The 16926-nt window shown below is 48.5% G+C and overlaps 2 protein-coding genes across 4 annotated transcripts in view; one reads left to right on the top strand and one right to left on the bottom strand.

The window, feature by feature from the left end:
- SLC4A2 (solute carrier family 4 member 2) overlaps window positions 1-11929 on the bottom strand; it is a 40613-nt gene extending 28684 nt beyond the window's left edge. For all 3 annotated transcript variants that reach the window (XM_070944538.1, XM_070944540.1, XM_070944539.1), the window contains exon 1: window positions 11861-11929. The gene's annotated coding sequence lies outside the window, so the exon portion shown is untranslated. The remainder of the gene's footprint in view (window positions 1-11860) is intronic.
- A 669-nt stretch (window positions 11930-12598) lies between these two features.
- CDK5 (cyclin dependent kinase 5) lies at window positions 12599-16737 on the top strand. Its single transcript, XM_070944653.1, has 12 exons — window positions 12599-12718; window positions 12885-12973; window positions 13233-13300; window positions 13692-13752; window positions 14507-14563; window positions 14656-14751; window positions 15239-15313; window positions 15684-15780; window positions 15882-15951; window positions 16084-16144; window positions 16256-16336; window positions 16452-16737. Exons 1-12 carry the CDS (start codon window positions 12682-12684, stop codon window positions 16536-16538), a joined length of 879 nt encoding a protein of 292 aa, XP_070800754.1. The 5' UTR covers window positions 12599-12681; the 3' UTR covers window positions 16539-16737.
- Window positions 16738-16926: the final 189 nt, after the last annotated feature.

Genomic DNA, 16926 nt, shown 5'->3' with positions numbered 1-16926 from the left:
GCATGTTCCTCCCCACAAACACACAGGGGTATATGAAGAAAGCCCACCCCTTGAGACCCCCCCATTCAGAGTTCCCTCCAGGCAGGGGCTTAAAAAGAAATGGGGAGGTGGGGGGGTCTCTGTTCCTTCTCCCCACAGAGCCTGGCTGGACCCTGGAGGGCATTTGGGTCTTCTCTTGACCCTCTCCCCACCCCACAGATTTAGTGGAGCCGGCGAGACCCCCTCCCCAAATTAGAACAACACGCTTGGAAGGGACCTTGGAGGTCTTCCAGTCTGACCCCATGATTCAGCCAGCTACCCCCGAGGGCCCGCCCACCGCCCCTCCACTTGTGATCCCCAAATGAATGCTGAAAACTTTCCAGCTCTGTCTCTAAAAAGATGGGATGCATGGGAGGCCCCCACCTCAAATCCATTTGCAGCTTGAACTGACCCCCCCCCCATCCTCTTGATAGGATGCCCAGCGCCAACTGGGTGCAAGGGGCTGGACTAGATGACCTCCGAGGTCCCTTCCAAATCTGTGATTCTCTTACGCAACCCTTGCCCCCAAAAGACCCCCGGCAGGATAGATCCCGATGTGGAGAGAAGGAGGGAGGAAGGGCAAGTAACAGCTACTTCCAAGCACTGCACTGAAACCCTGCAGCTGCTAACATCCAGTGGCGAGTAGTTCCAGAGGCCAACAAAGGTCCAAAGTTAAGACGCCTGGCTCCCCAGGGAAGGGGCCTGCGGCTATCTAGCTCCCCCTTCCACCCCCATGCCCAGGGACCCAGTAAGGACCCCCAAAGAGGTGTTCCTGCCCCATCTGGGACCCACCCACTCAAATCCTGTTGAGGCCCCAGTTCAAAGGAGGGAAAAGTGTGTGTGTGTGTGTGTGTGTGTGTGAGGGGCGGGGTCTGAAAGAGAAGGCCAGACAGTGCTGGGTTAATCCCGGGGGGGAGGGAGAATTGGGGAGAGGGTCTTGGAGGGGGAGGGATGGATGCGCCAGGAGATGGATCAGGTCCTGCCCCCTCATCCCAGCACATTAGCAGTGCCAGCGGATGCCATCACACCGGTGCATCGGAGGTTCGGGGCATCCTCGTCTTACAATCGCAGCTGAGCCTAACGTACCTGTCGTTACGGGAGACAGAGGTTCAGGGAGTTTGGCCCCGTTCAACACTCTTTCTGATCCCGGTCATTAAGCGAATCCCCTGCTGTCGTCAATTGAGTCACCTGGTTCGTGAGTGGAATCTGGCTTCCCAGATTCGGAATCACGTGAGCCCCCTCCTTTGGGGACACTGCGACCGTCGTAAATACGAACCGCTCGCTAAACCTCTGAATGTTGACTTTTTTTTCAGGGCCATGGCAATGCGGAATGGACACTTTATGAACCATTTAAATGTATTGTGAGCCACCCTGAGTCTTCGGAGTGGGGCGGCATATAAATTGAATTAAATTGAAATTGAAAAATTGAAATCGTTAAGTTGAGGACTTCCTTATCGAGGAGGAGGGCTTAGCCCCACCCCCTGCCCTTATTCCCCCCTCCCCCCTGGGGCCCGAACCGACACAACCAAAATTTGAACTTGGCTTCTGGATGATCTGACTCACTGGTTAGCCAGAATTAGCTGTTTACGGGCGCATCAGTGAGTCAGACACTCCCCCCACCCTGTGACACTGCCCCCTCCTTTTAGTGGCTGCTGGACCGATGCAGCCTCTGGCCCTGGCCTTGGCGACCTTGTGCAAAAGAAAGCCAGGAAGCCAGCCGTTTGCTCGCTATCCCCCCAAAATAAATAAATAAATCAGAATAGAGCTGGCAAGGATACTCAGAGGTCATCAAGTCCAACCCCCTGCTCAAGCAGGAGACCCTGACAGAATCATACAATGACAAAGATGGAAGGGATCTTGAAGGTCATCTAGTTTAACCCCCTGCTTGAGCAAGAAACCCTTTCAGCATCACAAAATCACAAGAGTTAGAAGGGACCAATTTCCTATTTATCATTACAGGTAATCCTTGCTTTACGACAGTTCACTTATGTCCGTTCAAAGTTACAACACCATGGGAAACAAAGTGACTTAGGACCTTATTTCACACTTACGACTCTTGCGGCACCTCCCACGGTCATGTGATTTACATTTGGATACTTGATGATCGGCTCCTACTTACGACGGCCACCATGTCTCTGTTAGCGACCGTCTGGCAAGTCAAGGGGGAAGCCCGCCTCGCTTAACAACCCTGTGATTCACTGAACCGCTGCAGTCAGTCAGTCAGTCACTCAACAAAGGCGGAGCAAAACTCCCTTAGACAATGTCTCGCTTAGCGACATAAATCTTGGGCTGAACTGCGGTCATACGTTCGAGGACTACCTGTAGATGACAAGCAATTTTGAACTCAGAAAAGCAATTGCTCCACGTTGCGAGAAGCAGAGGCACCGAGGATGGTCGGGGCACCAAGCCAAATCCTGCTGTGGGCCCTGCCCTGCCCCCGCTTGACCCAGAGCCCACCTGGCTCAATCGGAGACCCCCCTCAATTGCCAGAGGATGTCTCTGAATGGACAGAGCAGCTCAGCCCCAGAGAGAGACCCTGCATGTGGGCACCTCTTCTCGAAGGGGCCGCGGTCCAGCTTGAGCAGGAGGTTGGACTAGAAGACCTCCAAGGCCCCTTCTAGCTATTCTATTCCATATTCTATTATTCCATTCTATGTTCTATTTTCTATTCTATATTCTATTTAATTATATTCCATATTCCATATTCCATATTCCATTCCACTCCACTCCACTCTATTCTGCCATGCTGCTTTCACCTGGATTCCCTCTCTGAGCCGGGGCTGGACTAGAGGACCTCAAGAGTAGCTCAATATGGCAAAGTATCTGGATTTAAAGTAAATCTACACAAGACAAAGATGATAACTAAAAATATGACCATAACTCAAAGAAAAGATTTAGGGAGAATAACGGGGTTTGAAGTAGTTAAAAAGGTTAAGTATCTAGGAGTATATATTGCAGCCTCAAACACGAAATTGTTTAAAAATAATTATGAAATTCTTTGGCAAAAAGTACAGAAAGAAATGGAAAAATGGAAAAAGTTACAATTATCACTACTGGGAAGGATAGCAGCAATAAAAATGAATGTACTACCTAGGTTTTTATTTTTGTTCCAAATGATACCAGTGCTTAAAAAAGATGGAAATCTGATGGAATGGCAGAAAGGGGTTAATACTTTTATCTGGGCTGGGAAGAAACCAAGAGTGAAACTGATAATCATACAGGATATACGTGAGAGAGGAGGTCTTAAAATGCCTAATTTAAGATTGTATTATGAAGCAGCAGCTTTATCACAAATTAATGATTGGTTTAACTTAACTGAAGAAAGAATGTTAAACATAGAAGGTTATGATTTGTTATACGGATGGCATGCTTATTTGTTATATGAAAAAAAAGTGGATAAAGTGTTTAAGGGTCATATACTCAGAAATGCATTGTTGAGGGTTTGGAAAAAGTACCAATATAAGCTGAACTATAAGATACCTATATGGGCAAATCCCAGAGGGCACAAAACTTTCAGGAACCAGTGATGATGGAAACATGGGAAAAGATCTGGGTCAGAAAAGTTAAATTTACGCAAGCACAAAATCTGAGAATTTTTATAAAATGTTTTATAGATGGCACTTAGATCCTAAAAAACTATCATGTATGTACTCGAATTTGCAAGCTAAATGTTAGAGATGTGAATGTAATGATGCAACCTATTATCATATATGGTGGACCTGTAAGAAAATCAAGGCATTTTGGATAAAAATTTGGTGGGTGATGCAGAACATTTTGAAAAGAAGGTTGAAATTTACTCAATTGTTTCTATTGGGTATAACGACGGATTGTACAGTATGAGAGACTAAATTGATTTTGAACTTAATATCAGCAGCTAGGCTGTTGGTAGCTCAATATTGGAAGAAGGACTCTTTGCCTACTATTGAAGAGTGGATATTGAAAGTAACAAACCTAGCAGAAATGGCGAAAATTTCAGCGTACTTGAAGGACCACACGCAAGAAAGATACGTATCACTTCCGGTTTCCTTGTCTTCGGCGACGGCGGTGCCTTTTGAAGCTCCGCCAGCCCCGCCGCCTGTAGAGCCGCTTCGAGACGAAGAAGCGGCTCGAAAACTTCTGAATCCACAGGATTGAAGAAGGAGAGATCGCAGGGCACAGGTCGAGCCCCTGTAACCCCCCAGGGAAGTTTCTGGGGAGAGAACAGGCGTGGCTCCCTTCCAACCTGCTGAAACTCTGGGCGACGTGGGACGATTCTGCCTTTGCAGAACAAGCCGGCTGCAGGAAACTTAAAGCGAAAGAACCAGCTTTAATCAACAGTGAAACTACCTGAATTTTGAATCTTGGAAACGCAAGTATTAGCGCTTTGTTGACTTTTCAATCTGAGAAAACGTGAATGAGTGAAAGTGCTTTGAAAAAACATGGCGCTTAGCCTCAGAGTTAACGAGCCAGCGAGTGTGGATTGGTGAAGTTATTTCGTTTTGTTACAAAGTTTCCAAGTTGCTACAAAGTTGCCTTGCTTGTTATAAGAGAAACAATTGGAAAATTTCTCCCTTTCAATATTTGACTTTGACTTTGCTTTACTTCAATCTTTATTTGATTAAATCTGGGGGACTTTTTTAGAAGTCTTTGTGCAGGAGGGAAAGGAAAAGGAACTTCCCTCTTTAGAAAAACTAGATCATGTGGCAGGATGGCTTCAAAGAAGCAGGAAGGGAAGGCAACAGGGGGGGGATCCCCCACACATAAACACGAAACGCAACTTCCCCCTGCTCAACAGTTACAGACTCAGAAAAAAGAATTTGATGTGGGAGATTTAAAAGAATTTATTTCTAAAACTTTGGATGATAAATTTCAAAAATCTCAACAGGAGATAGATGATAAACTTCAAAAATCACATCAGGGGATAGATGATAAACTTCAAAAATCACACCAGGAATTTATGCAGGAAATTAATGAAGTCAAAGATATGGTGAAACAGAATCAAAATAAGGTGACCAAAAAAATATCAGAAGTGGCATCTGGCCTGGCAGAATTTATTGGGAAAGTTGATTTTAAAGTTGAAGAACTTAAATCAGAAGTTAATGTTAAGATGAAAGACAATGATTATAAAATTGCTGATGTTGATAATAAAATGCAGAGAGTTGAAGACGAGATTGTTATGATACAATTCAGGGCAATGGAGTTCGCTATACGGCTTCGGGGAATTCGAGAGGAGGAAAGACAGGATTTGAGACAAGTTTGTTCTGAGGCCTTGGCCAAGATTCTACAAGTTAATCCTGATGTGGTTTTTCATAAAATAGACAAAATTTACAGAGTGAACTCTTGGGTGGCCAGACAAAGACAATTACCTAGAGATGTGGTCATATATTTTACAGATAGAGAAATAAGAAATGATATCCTGCAAAAATCCTTTTACACTTCTGTACAAGTGGGGGGCTCACGAATTGGAATTTACAAAGAATTGCCTCCTAAAATGCTGAAAGCTAGAAAAGAATTTGGCTTTCTTGTCAAGGAATTGCAAAATTTACAGATACCCTTCCGGTGGGACGCACCAGCTGGGATAATTTTCAGATATAAGGGAGAAAGATGCCGTTTGAATACCGTGGAGAAGGCACAACATTTTTATACTACTATTCTTAAGGAAAGAACACCATCTCCACGTACATCTACAGTTTTGGAGATTAAAGAGAGTGAAGAGAAGCAACCTCAACGAGAATTGCAAGAACAGTCCAAGCAGGAATTAAAAGAAGTGCAAGGTGCAGAAGGAGGTTTTCTGGAGGAGCCCTTGCTGGAATCTTCTCCAATTTTGGACTCGGTTCGGATGATTGAAATTAAGGATCAACGTATAACTAGAGCTCAATCTAAGTTACTTAAACAAAAGCAACAACAACAACAGGAAAGACAAGACAAGGAGGCAGTTAAGAGTACTGCACAAGAGATTGGAGCTATGGGAGGAGCGAGATCGAAGCTTTCGGATGACCTTCAAGTATTTTGCTCTGTGCTCCAGAAAGAGGCTGATGACCTTTAAGTGTTTATCTTGGAATGTGAATGGGCTGAACTCAGCACAGAAAAGGAAGAAATTATTTACATATTTGAAACAATTTAATAATGATATAATTTGTTTACAAGAAACGCATATCACAACTCAAGATCAAAAATATCTGATAAACTCCAAACTAGGAACACATTTTATATCTTCAACTTCGCAAAAAAAGAACGGTGTGGTTATTTATGTAAATAAAAAGTTAACAGCTAAAGTTATAGAAGCAGATGAAGATGGTAGGTTTGTAGCAATTGAATTGCTTACAGCAAATGGCCAAATTCTTTTGATTGGAATTTATGCTCCCAATCAACAACAGGACTATTTCTATAAGATGTTACATACTAAAATACTGCAATGGGATTACAGATCTATTTTAATTATGGGAGACTGGAATGGAGTAATTGATTCTAAATTAGATAAAAAGAGTTTGGCAAAGGCTAGAATCAGACTACCACAGACTTTTTTTGATATGAAAGAAGATATGGAACTAAAAGATGTTTGGAGAATACATAATCCAAAAGAACTGGACTACACTTTCTTTTCTGATAGACACAGATCCTTTTCTAGGATTGATTTTATCTTGTTGTCAGATGATTTACTTGTCAAGACAAAAAGAACAAAGATTTTTCCAAGAACTTTGACTGACCATAGCCCAGTATGGATAGAAATTGAGATGGATAAGGTTGAGAGACGTTCTTGGAGATTAAATGAGAACTTGTTTAGATATGAAAAAAATACAACAGAACTTAAAAAGCATTTGAAAGAATTTTTTGAAATAAATTCGAGTAAAGGTACCCCAATTGAAATTGTCTGGGACGCAAGTAAAGCTTATATGAGAGGGGTACTTATCTACATGAACTCTAAACATAGACTGTTTCGACAAAAGAAAAGATCTGAATTGGAAATAGAAATAAAGAATAAAGAACAGTTACTTATTAAAAATCCAACAGATGAAAGAATAAGCAGTGCTATAAAACTTTTGAAAGACCAATTTCAAATGCTTATGGCGGAACAAGTTGCAACAAATTTACAATATGCGAAGCATAATACATTTTGTAACGCTAATAAACCAGGCAGATGGTTGGCTTACACATTGAGGAAAAAACAAAGTATACGGACTATAGATTGTATTGATATTGGAGGGAAAGAAATTTTTCAACAAAAATTAATTAAAGAAGCTTTTGTGGACTATTATACCAAACTATATGCCAAAGAGGAGGTGCAGAATGGACTTATAGAAAAATATTTAAACGATAAAAGAGTTACAAAAATTACTGATCAACAAAAGGAAAGAATGAATTATCCTATAACAGAAGAGGAGATAATAATAGCAATTAAACAGTTAAAAACAGCCAAAGCTCCTGGTACCGATGGTTTGACCGCGGTGTATTACAAAACTTTGCAAGCTGAAATGGTGGAACAACTTAGAGATTTATTTTGCAATATTCAACAAGGGGGTAAAATACCCCCATCATGGACAACAGCTTACATATCCTTGATACCAAAAGAACAAGTCGGTCCTAAAAAACCAGAGAATTATAGACCAATATCTCTTTTGAATACAGATTATAAAATCTATGCTAAAGTATTAGCCAACAGGTTGATGCCAGTAATCCAAAAGGTGATTCATGAGGATCAAGCGGGATTTATCGAGGGCAGACACATGAAGGACAATGTAAGGCAAGTAATAGATTTATTGGAATATCTTGAGAAGAATAAACAGATTCCTGCAGTGCTGGTCTTTTTGGATGCAGAGAAGGCCTTTGATAGAGTGGATTGGAATTTTCTACTAAAGACTTTAAAAAAGATGGACTTTGGGGATCAATTTATACAGGCGATTTCAGCAATTTATCAAGAGCAAAAGGCACAGATCATTATTAATGGAAGCTTGACAACAGAGTTTAAAATTGAAAAAGGAACAAGACAGGGATGTCCGTTGTCCCCACTTTTATTTATTTTAACACTAGAAGTCTTGTTAAATACAATAAGGGACTCTAATATCTTGAAAGGCATAAAGATTAGGCAAGAGGATTACAGAATAAAGGCATTTGCAGATGATCTGGTTGTTACCCTATCACAACCAATGGAATCAATAATCCTGATGAAGGACATTATACAAGACTATGGTAGAGTTTCAGGTTTTAGACTGAATCCAAAAAAGACTAAAATGATAGTTAAAAACATGACACAAGATCGTAAACATGAGCTTGAAAGGAGGGCAGGTTTTGAGACTGTACCTAAGGTAAAATATCTAGGAGTTCAGGTTGCAGAATCAAATATGAAATTGTTTCAAAATAACTATGAGGTGTTGTGGCGAGAGGTGCAGAAAGATATGGAGACTTGGAAAAAACTGCAGCTGTCTTTACTTGGAAGAATAGCAGCAGTTAAGATGAACATTTTGCCAAGATTTCTCTTTTTGTTTCAAATGATTCCGGTGCTTAAAAGTGATAAACAATTGAAAGTTTGGCAATCTGGAGTGAATAAGTTTGTCTGGAACGAGAAGAAGCCGAGAGTGAAACTGAAAATTATGCAAGATGTTCCAGAAAGAGGAGGTCTTAAACTTCCAAACCTACAGCTATATTATGATGCAGCAGCTTTAACTTTAACAAGTGACTGGTTTGGAAGGAAAAAGACTGGAATATTGAATGCAGAAAGTTTTGATCTTGAATTTGGATGGCATGCTTACTTATTTTACGACGACAAAGTAGATAAAGTATTTAAAAGTCATATACTTAGAGATTCCTTGATGAGAGTTTGGAAGAAGCACCGACTCAAATGGGATTATAAAATACCGCTATGGCTGGATCTTGGTCATACTTTGTGGAATACAAATATAATGTCACTCGGGGGGTTTTTATATAAAGAGGTTCTTTTTACAGATGCGGGCAGATGGCAGCTGAAGACATTGCAGACACTGTTGGATGAAGGGATTAATTTAACTTGGTTACAATATAATCAATTACAACTGAGATGGAAAGAGGACCAAAAAACTGGTATTATGTTGCATGAGGAAGAATTGGTTAGACATATAAGAGAGAAAGGTCCAATGCATATCAAAAGGCTTTATAATGTTTTGCTAGAAAGAGATTCAGAAACTGAATTAGTTAAAGACTGTATGATTAAGTGGGCACAGAACTTTGAAGAACCAGTGATGTTGGAAACATGGGAAAAAATTTGGGTTCAGAATGTTAAATTTACACAGTCGCAGAACCTGAGGGAAAATTTCTACAAAATGTTTTATAGATGGCATTTAGATCCCAAAAAGTTGTCATGTATGTACCCTAATGTTCAGCCAAAATGTTGGAGATGTGAATGTTTGGATGCTACGTATTATCATGTTTGGTGGACCTGTAGGAAAGTTAAGGCTTTTTGGATAAAAATTTGGTGGGTCATGCAGAATGTTTTGAAGAAAAAAATTCAATTTTCTCCACAACTGTTTTTATTGGGTATAGTTAAGGGTTTTACATTGGGTGAAACAAAATTGATATTGTATATGATAACAGCAGCAAGATTGTTGATAGGTAAATATTGGAAGAATGAAGCTTTGCCCACTATTGAGGAATGGACTTTGAAGATGGCCAGTTTTGCAGAGATGGCGAAGATTTCAGCATATTTAAAAGACTGTTCACAAGAGACTTATGAGTGGGAATGGAAAAGGTGGATAGAATATGTTCAAAACAAATATCAAACTAGAAAGTATCAAATAGCCTTTATTTGAAAATAATGTACTAGAAATTTTTTAATGTAATGAGATAAAGAGAAAAATTATACAGGGGAGGGAGGGGTTCAAGTTTATATATAAGTGTTATATTAGGGTTCTTTATGAGTATGAGTATATTATAGGGAAGTCTGGGGGGAGGGGAGGGTTAGGGAGGGTTAGGGAGGTTGGGAAGTTTGGGGGGGGGGTGGGGGGGGAAAAAGGGGTGAAAATGTAATTGTAAAACTTTTGCAATAAAAAAAAAAAAAGAAAGATACGTATCAGAATGGAGAAGATGGACTGATTATATTCAAAATAAGTATCAGACAAGAAAATATCAAATAGCTTATGAATGAATGTTAGTACTAGAAGTATTAGGTTATCTATAGTGGAGTTAAGGTTTCAGGGGGGGAGTTAGTACTTTGAGGATAAGTAGATTAATCTATTTTATGATTGATTAAATGAAATACCTTGTATTTTGCTCTGGGAAGTGTGGGGGGGGAGGGTGGGATGAAGGGAGGGAAAGGATGGGTGGGAAAAAAAAATTTTTTTTGTATTTCTTTTTTGTAAAACTTTTCAATAAAAAAAAAAAGAGTGACCCCATCCTTGCAAGAGCCTATCCTGCGAGGAGGAGGAGGAGGGGGGGTCTCCTGAGGACGTCTGGAGGCCTTGATGGGGGAGGTCAGGGAATGTGAAACCCCCGCATCAGCCCGAGAGAGCCAACCACTGATGGGGGTTCAGATTGGGGGAGGGCAGGAAGGGGGGGGGCGTTGTGGTACAGGGGAGAGGTTAAGAAGGGGCTCCCCGTGCCAGGGGGGGCTTCAGAAGAGGAGGAAGGGACTGAGGCCTGTTCTGGGATGCCCAGACTGCTTTGGCGTCAGCAACGGCAGTAGAGGAAACTGACGTGGGACGGGAGGATGAAAAAGATGTTGCAACATCTCTGGGAAATCAAAAGCATCTCTCTTGGGGAGGGGGTGGAAACGAGGGGGGGCTCACAGGGCGGTTGGCTTGTAGCCCTGAGCTGCAACTGGCCCAGCCCCAAATCTGGAGGTGGCAAAGCTGACAAACCGGACCCTTGGCTCACCCCTGGGGGCAAATGCCACTTGCAGGAACTGCACTGAATGGGGGGGGGGCGGGGGGGAAGGATAGGACCAAGCCCCCCCACCGCAAACAGCCCCCCTTCCCTCCAGACTCTAGCCTCCCCCTCCCTGCAGCAGACTCATAATGGACCCCCCCCCGCGGTCTGCCAAGGGACTCCCAAACCTTGGGGGGGGGGAGCGAGTCCCAAATCCAGCAGCACCAGCGGAACAAATCCGGGTCTGAAGGAGGGGAGGTGTCTATCAAGCACCCCTGGCTCCCTCCCCCACAAACACTCCTGTAAGCCCGGGGGGGGGGCTGCGGAACTACAATTCCCAGCACCCTTCACCAGTAGCGAGATCAGCTGGACACTCAGCTGGTTCGGTCCGAGCATCCCAGGGAAGACGAGGAGAGGGGGAGGGGGTGGGCCGGTTCGAGCTGCTTTCCATGCATCCCGTCCGGGCAAAAGTAGGGTGGGGGCGGCCACGGGGAGGGGGTCTAGGCATCCCACCCTCCGGAGCCCAAGCAGGTGGGGAGGGCGCTCTTCTTCTCCAGCCAGAAAGGAAGCGGGGAGCTTTCTAGGACCCCCTCGGGGCAAAAGTGGGGTGGGGGCAGCCCGGGGAAGGGGGGAGGGACCCGCCTTACGCAACGCCTCCCGGACAGGTGCGCTGCCCGCGGCTTCCAAAGCCAGCCCCTCCCGGACCCGCCCGGCTGCCTCCGCACCGTTCCCACGCCCTCCCTTCCCAAATTCGGGGGAGGGGCGTGGGGAGGGGGGGAATTTCTGCAAGCCGGTCACGCGCCCGATTTGCCGCCGGGGGTCGTAACTCCGGGCTCTGCTCCGCGGAGGAGCGTCCGCCGTATCTCCGACGCATTTGGGTCGGGGGTCCGCAATGCATACACACAAAAAGAGGAGGGGGCTTGGCACCCTTCTCCGGGGACCCAGACTTCCGTCGTTGCGGGTCCCGACTCCCGACCCCCGATCTGGACGCCCCCTGCCCTCGGTCCTCGCTCCCGCGACCGCCACTCACCCGATCCGACAGCGCAGGGAAGCAGGGATCGAACCCGCTGCCACCCGCCCCTCCGATTCCGACCTTCTCTCTCTCTCTCTCTCTCTCTCTAGCCGCGCATGCGCCGATGGAGCCCAGCCTTCGCCACGTGCACGGCGGGGCAAACCCCGCCCCTCCCGCGGCTGAGAAAGCCCCGCCCTCTCGAAGGCAGATAGTCCTCGATTTACGACCATACATTCTTTTTTCTTTTTTTTCCCCCAATGGGGCCCGTTGCTAAGTGAATCCTTGCGGTGATTCAGGGAGTAACATGGTCCTTAAGCGAAGCGAGCGGCCTTAACCCGAGCTCCCATTGACTTTGCTGGTCGGAAGGTCGCAAAACCAGATTACGTGACAACAGAGCGACGGTCGTAAATTAGGAATCAGTTGCCAAGCATCTGAATTTGGATCACGTGAAATGGTCTAGGGCAGGTCTCCTGTTTGAGCAGCGGGTTGGGCTAGATGACCTCCAAGGTCCCTTCCAACTCTGTTATTCTACATAGGATTCTGTAAGGGTCTGCTGCTTGAGCAGGGAGTTGGCCTAGATGACCTCCGAGATCCCTTCCAGCCCTGAGATTCTATGATTTTGCGCGCTGGCCCGAATACCGCGGCTCGAAGCCTGGCCTGGGCGCGATGCCTGCCGGGAGTCGTAGTCTTTTCGCAGGAGGCGGCCTCGGCGGCTCCGCCCGCCGAGTGAGGCATGCCGGGAGTTGCAGTCCCGATCTTGGGAACTGCGCCGGGGGAAGGAGGGAGGGTCGGCCGGCTTGGGCTGGGGTCGCGCGGCATTCCTCGCGTGGGAGCGAGCGATGCAGAAATACGAGAAACTGGAGAAGATCGGAGAGGGTGGGCGTCCACCCACGGGGGAGGCGGTCGTGGGGAGGATGGGGGGGTCGGATTCTTAGCCCTAAGAGACCCCTCCCTAGAGAGCTCCGTGTATAGCGAGGAGGAGAGGAGGGAGGGGAGGGGGCTTCGGGGGTCTCTGAGCGATGCTTCCCGCCACCCTTCTTAGGCACCTATGGGACCGTCTTCAAAGCCAAGAACCGCGAGACCCACGAAATCGTGGCACTGAAGCGGGTGCGGCTGGACGACGACGACGAGGCAAGCAGGGGGTGGGGGTGGGGGGAGAAGTGGGTGGGGGGCTGCTTGTCCTGCCCTGCGTGGGGAGGGGGTCGCCTCCACTCCCTCCGGCCCCGCAGCCTGGTACATTGACAGCTCCGCAGGATGCCCGCTCCACCCCCACGCGGAATCGGGCCCCCACCCCGTCTCCTTGAATCCCCGAGGTTCTTGGGTGGGTGAGGTCTTGTCCTTAAAAGGGGAGGGGGCTTTGCACTCTGATCTCGCCCCTGCTGTATTTTAGGGCGTCCCCAGCTCTGCGCTGCGGGAGATCTGCCTTCTGAAGGAACTCAAACATAAGAACATTGTTCGGTGAGTTTGTGGGGAGGGGGCTTCAAGGGGATCCCCCTTTGGGGGAGGCGGGGGCAAGGGTTCATCCTACCAGGATCAGGTCAGGGCGACCAAGGGAGTAGAGCTGCTCTCTTAGCCCCCTTCCAGAGGAGTTGGTGGGTGGGTGGGGTCTTGCCTCTTGGACCTTGTACACCACCCGCTGGGCATGGGGCAAACAAAGTGTGTTCCTTTGAGGGGAGGGGGCTTCAAAGAACTGGTTGGAAGCCAGGCAGAGGTAGCATCCGGCCAGGCCTCCTCGCCCCTGCAAGTGTCTGGGACTCACTGCTTTGATGGGGCCCCATGTTCAGTAGGGCAGCGGGAGGGGATGCTGGCGAAGACCCCCACCCAGACTTTCCCCCCTCTCCCCTTGCAGCTTGCATGATGTCTTGCACAGCGACAAGAAGCTGACGTTGGTTTTCGAATTCTGTGACCAAGTAAGGTGATGGGCGTAAAAGGAGACCCCCGCCTCCCAAATCTCTCTTTTGCCCCAGATGCAAATCTCCTGATTGGCTGTGGTGGTCTTCCCCCCCCCCCACTCTGCAGCTGGCACCCCACATTCCCCCATGCCCGCTCCCTCTTCCCACTCTCCTGCACCCACCCCGGCCATCCCAGGCTCACCCCCCCTCCCCGCAAGGGTGACCCACTCCAAAGGGGCTGGAAGGAGAGGGGGAAGGTACCTTACCGTGGGGGCTGGTGGCATTGATGGCCGTTTAACAGAACATGCAGTCAGACATGTGTGAAGTACGTTTCGCACCCCTTTATGCCCCTTCTTGCCACCATTGTTAAGCGAATCCCTGTGGTGGATCAACCTCAAGGACCCGTTTTTTTAAGCGAATCAGGCTTCCTGCTTCTCCGACGGTCGCCAAAGTCGAATTGCGTGACCTTGCTCCCTGGCAAACGTCGTTAAGCAGTATGAACTGGGTGGCCATGAATTTTAATCATGGGGACACCCCAACTGTCCTAATGGCGAAAGTTGCCTTTTTCCAACACCCGTGGAACGCTGAACGGTTGCTAAGCAAACTGTCATACCTCGAGGACTTATGTTTCACTGCAAACAGCTTCACCCCTAAATTCTGTCCCCCTTGAAATGGAAGGAGGGGGAAGCAGCCATATTGTGCCCCCCCCCCATTGTAAGATGCGACGGGGTGGTGGTTGCCCCCTCTTTGCTGAACCTGGCGCCCCCTGCAGGACCTGAAGAAGTATTTTGACAGCTGCAATGGCGATTTGGACCCGGAGATTGTGAAGGTAAGACGGGAGGGGGGTGCTTGGTGGGACCTCCGACTGCCTCGAAAACACCAGGCCGGCTGACGGGCATACCGCCTCCCCTCCCCCCTCAGTCCTTCATGTACCAGCTGCTGAAGGGCCTCGGCTTCTGCCACAGTCAGAACGTCCTCCACCGGGACCTCAAGCCGCAGAACCTCCTGATCAACCGGGTGAGTTTAACAGGGAGGGGTCTTCCTTTGCCAGCTCTTCCCCTCTCCATGGGACAGGGGAGTGATGGGCACTGCCATTCCCCCCCCCCCCCGAAGTTGCATTGAGGGGAACCCTGTGGGCACCAGACACTCACACAGCTGGCCAGAGTTGCCACCGGCTGCCTGGTGCCAGGAAAGCTCTGTCTGGTGTGTGTGTGTGTGTATGTGTGGCAGAATTGGCACCGAAATCTGGAGGTCCCGTTTCCCCCCGCACCTCCTCCTGGGGTTCCCTCCCTCCCTCTGCCCAATTTGGGGAGGGAGACCCTTTTCCGGGCAGGAACCCCCCAAAGATTGGACCAAATCCATCCTTGTGCCAAGGCTTCTCCCATTCAGCCGAATCGCTGGGCATTTGGGGAGGGGGTCGTTCCTCTAATTGCAAGCTAGAAGGGGGTTCTGGTGTGCTCCCCCCGACCCCTTGTCCTAACTGATGGTTTTTCCTTGGGGGCAGAACGGGGAGCTGAAGCTGGCAGACTTCGGGCTGGCGCGGGCCTTTGGCATCCCGGTGCGCTGTTATTCGGCGGAGGTGAGCAGAGCCCTTGGCAGAGAAGATTGGGGGGGGTGCATTCCCTGATGGTACCCTTGCACCCCCAAGAAGGAAAAACCCCCCCAAGGGTGCTCCTGCCTGGAGCTCCATGGGGGAATGGTTTGTTCCGGGATCGAGGTGGCAGGGGGTGGTGGCATTTAACAGAATATAACAGAATAAAAGTGTTGGAGGGACCTTAGAGGTCATCCAGTCCAACCCCGTGATCAAGGAGGAGACCCATTCCCGGCCTCTCTGCAGAATCGTTCTGGAGGCTCTGTTCTCTGTCCCTGTTTGGGAGAAAAGGGGGCGGGGTCTTCTGCTCCCTGACCTTGCGCTCCAATCAATTGGGGGGCGGGGTGTCCCCCCACAGGTGGTGACCCTCTGGTATCGCCCCCCCGACGTCCTTTTTGGGGCCAAGCTCTACTCCACGTCCATTGACATGTGGTCGGCTGGCTGCATTTTCGCTGGTGAGGCCAAGGTGGTGGGTGGGGCAGGGAGTCCCATTTGGGAAGCATGGAGGGGGGAGGGGGTCCGTTTTGGGACTCTGACTCTTCCCCCTCCCCTCCAGAGCTGGCGAACGCGGGGCGCCCCCTCTTCCCGGGCAACGACGTCGACGACCAACTGAAACGCATCTTCCGATATCCTTGGCCCTGAGTGGGGCGGAGAAACGTTAAGAGTCGAGCAGAGGCGGGGGAAATGGCTGTGTTGGGAAGGGGGTCCCGGGGTGGCAATGACAGGTGAACGCTCCCCCCAATCCTTGACTCTTCCACGCTGCTGGGGACCCCCACGGAGGAGCAGTGGCCCGGCATGACCAAACTCCCCGATTACAAGGTCAGGAGGCGGCCCTCCCCACAAAAGGGGTGGTTTGGGACCTGGGGTGGGGGCTTCCAGCTGACCTCTGGGCCCGAAAACCCACACCTCACCTTGCCCGGTCCTTTTCAGCCCTACCCCATGTATCCTGCCACGACGTCGCTGGTCAACGTAGTGCCAAAACTGAGTACGACGGGACGGGACCTGCTACAGGTGAGTTCCCAGCAACCCCGCCCCTCCCCCCTTCTGGCCGTGGCAGGGTGGGGGTCTCTGTTCCTGCTGGACTCTTTCGAGGGTCCTTGCTCTCCTTTCCTCTTTGGCTTGGCAGAACCTGTTGAAATGCAACCCAGTGCACCGGATTTCGGCTGAAGACGCCCTACAACATCCGTATTTCACTGACTTCTGCCCCCCTTGATGGTCTGTGGCGGCGGAGGGCTGTGGGGGGGGGCATGTGGCATCTTCCCTCCCTCCCTCCTTCCTTCCCAACCCTTCCCAGAGCAGCTGCGGGGGGGGGGAGGCAAATCCTTCTGGGGGGGGGACCAGCCGGGATCAGAACTTGCCCCCTCTTTGATGTGAATAGCTGTGAATTCTATAAAATGCTGCTTTATTCCTTTTCCCTCCTGTGCTGATTTCCTCGCCTGCTCCCTCACGCCCTCTCCCCACTCTGGCCTGAATTGCAGACGCCCACCAAGGGGTGGGAAGGCAAGGATTCCCCCACCGCAGTGGTGAAAACCAATTTCTTTTACTACCGGTTCTGTGGGCGTGGCTTGGGCATGGCAGGGGAACGATACTGCAAAATCTCC

The sequence above is a fragment of the Pituophis catenifer genome, unplaced genomic scaffold (genome assembly GCF_029215685.1).
Source record: "Pituophis catenifer annectens isolate HBS135680 unplaced genomic scaffold, rPitCat1.0.hap2 SCAF_5, whole genome shotgun sequence".
Taxonomy (NCBI): Eukaryota; Metazoa; Chordata; class Lepidosauria; order Squamata; family Colubridae; genus Pituophis; species Pituophis catenifer.
Note: the sequence above shows the minus strand (reverse complement) of the source record. Positions and strands in the feature narration are given on the sequence as shown.

What these genes read in the sequence shown, in the direction of transcription:
- CDK5 (XM_070944653.1), top strand. Translation starts at nt 12,682, where the DNA reads ATGCAGAAATACGAGAAACTGGAGAAGATCGGAGAGG. An exon ending in AGAACCTCCTGATCAACCGG is followed by an intron (nt 14,752 to 15,238) that starts GTGAGTTTAACA and finishes CCTTGGGGGCAG; the next exon opens with AACGGGGAGCTGAAGCTGGC. An exon ending in TGCGCTGTTATTCGGCGGAG is followed by an intron (nt 15,314 to 15,683) that starts GTGAGCAGAGCC and finishes GTCCCCCCACAG; the next exon opens with GTGGTGACCCTCTGGTATCG.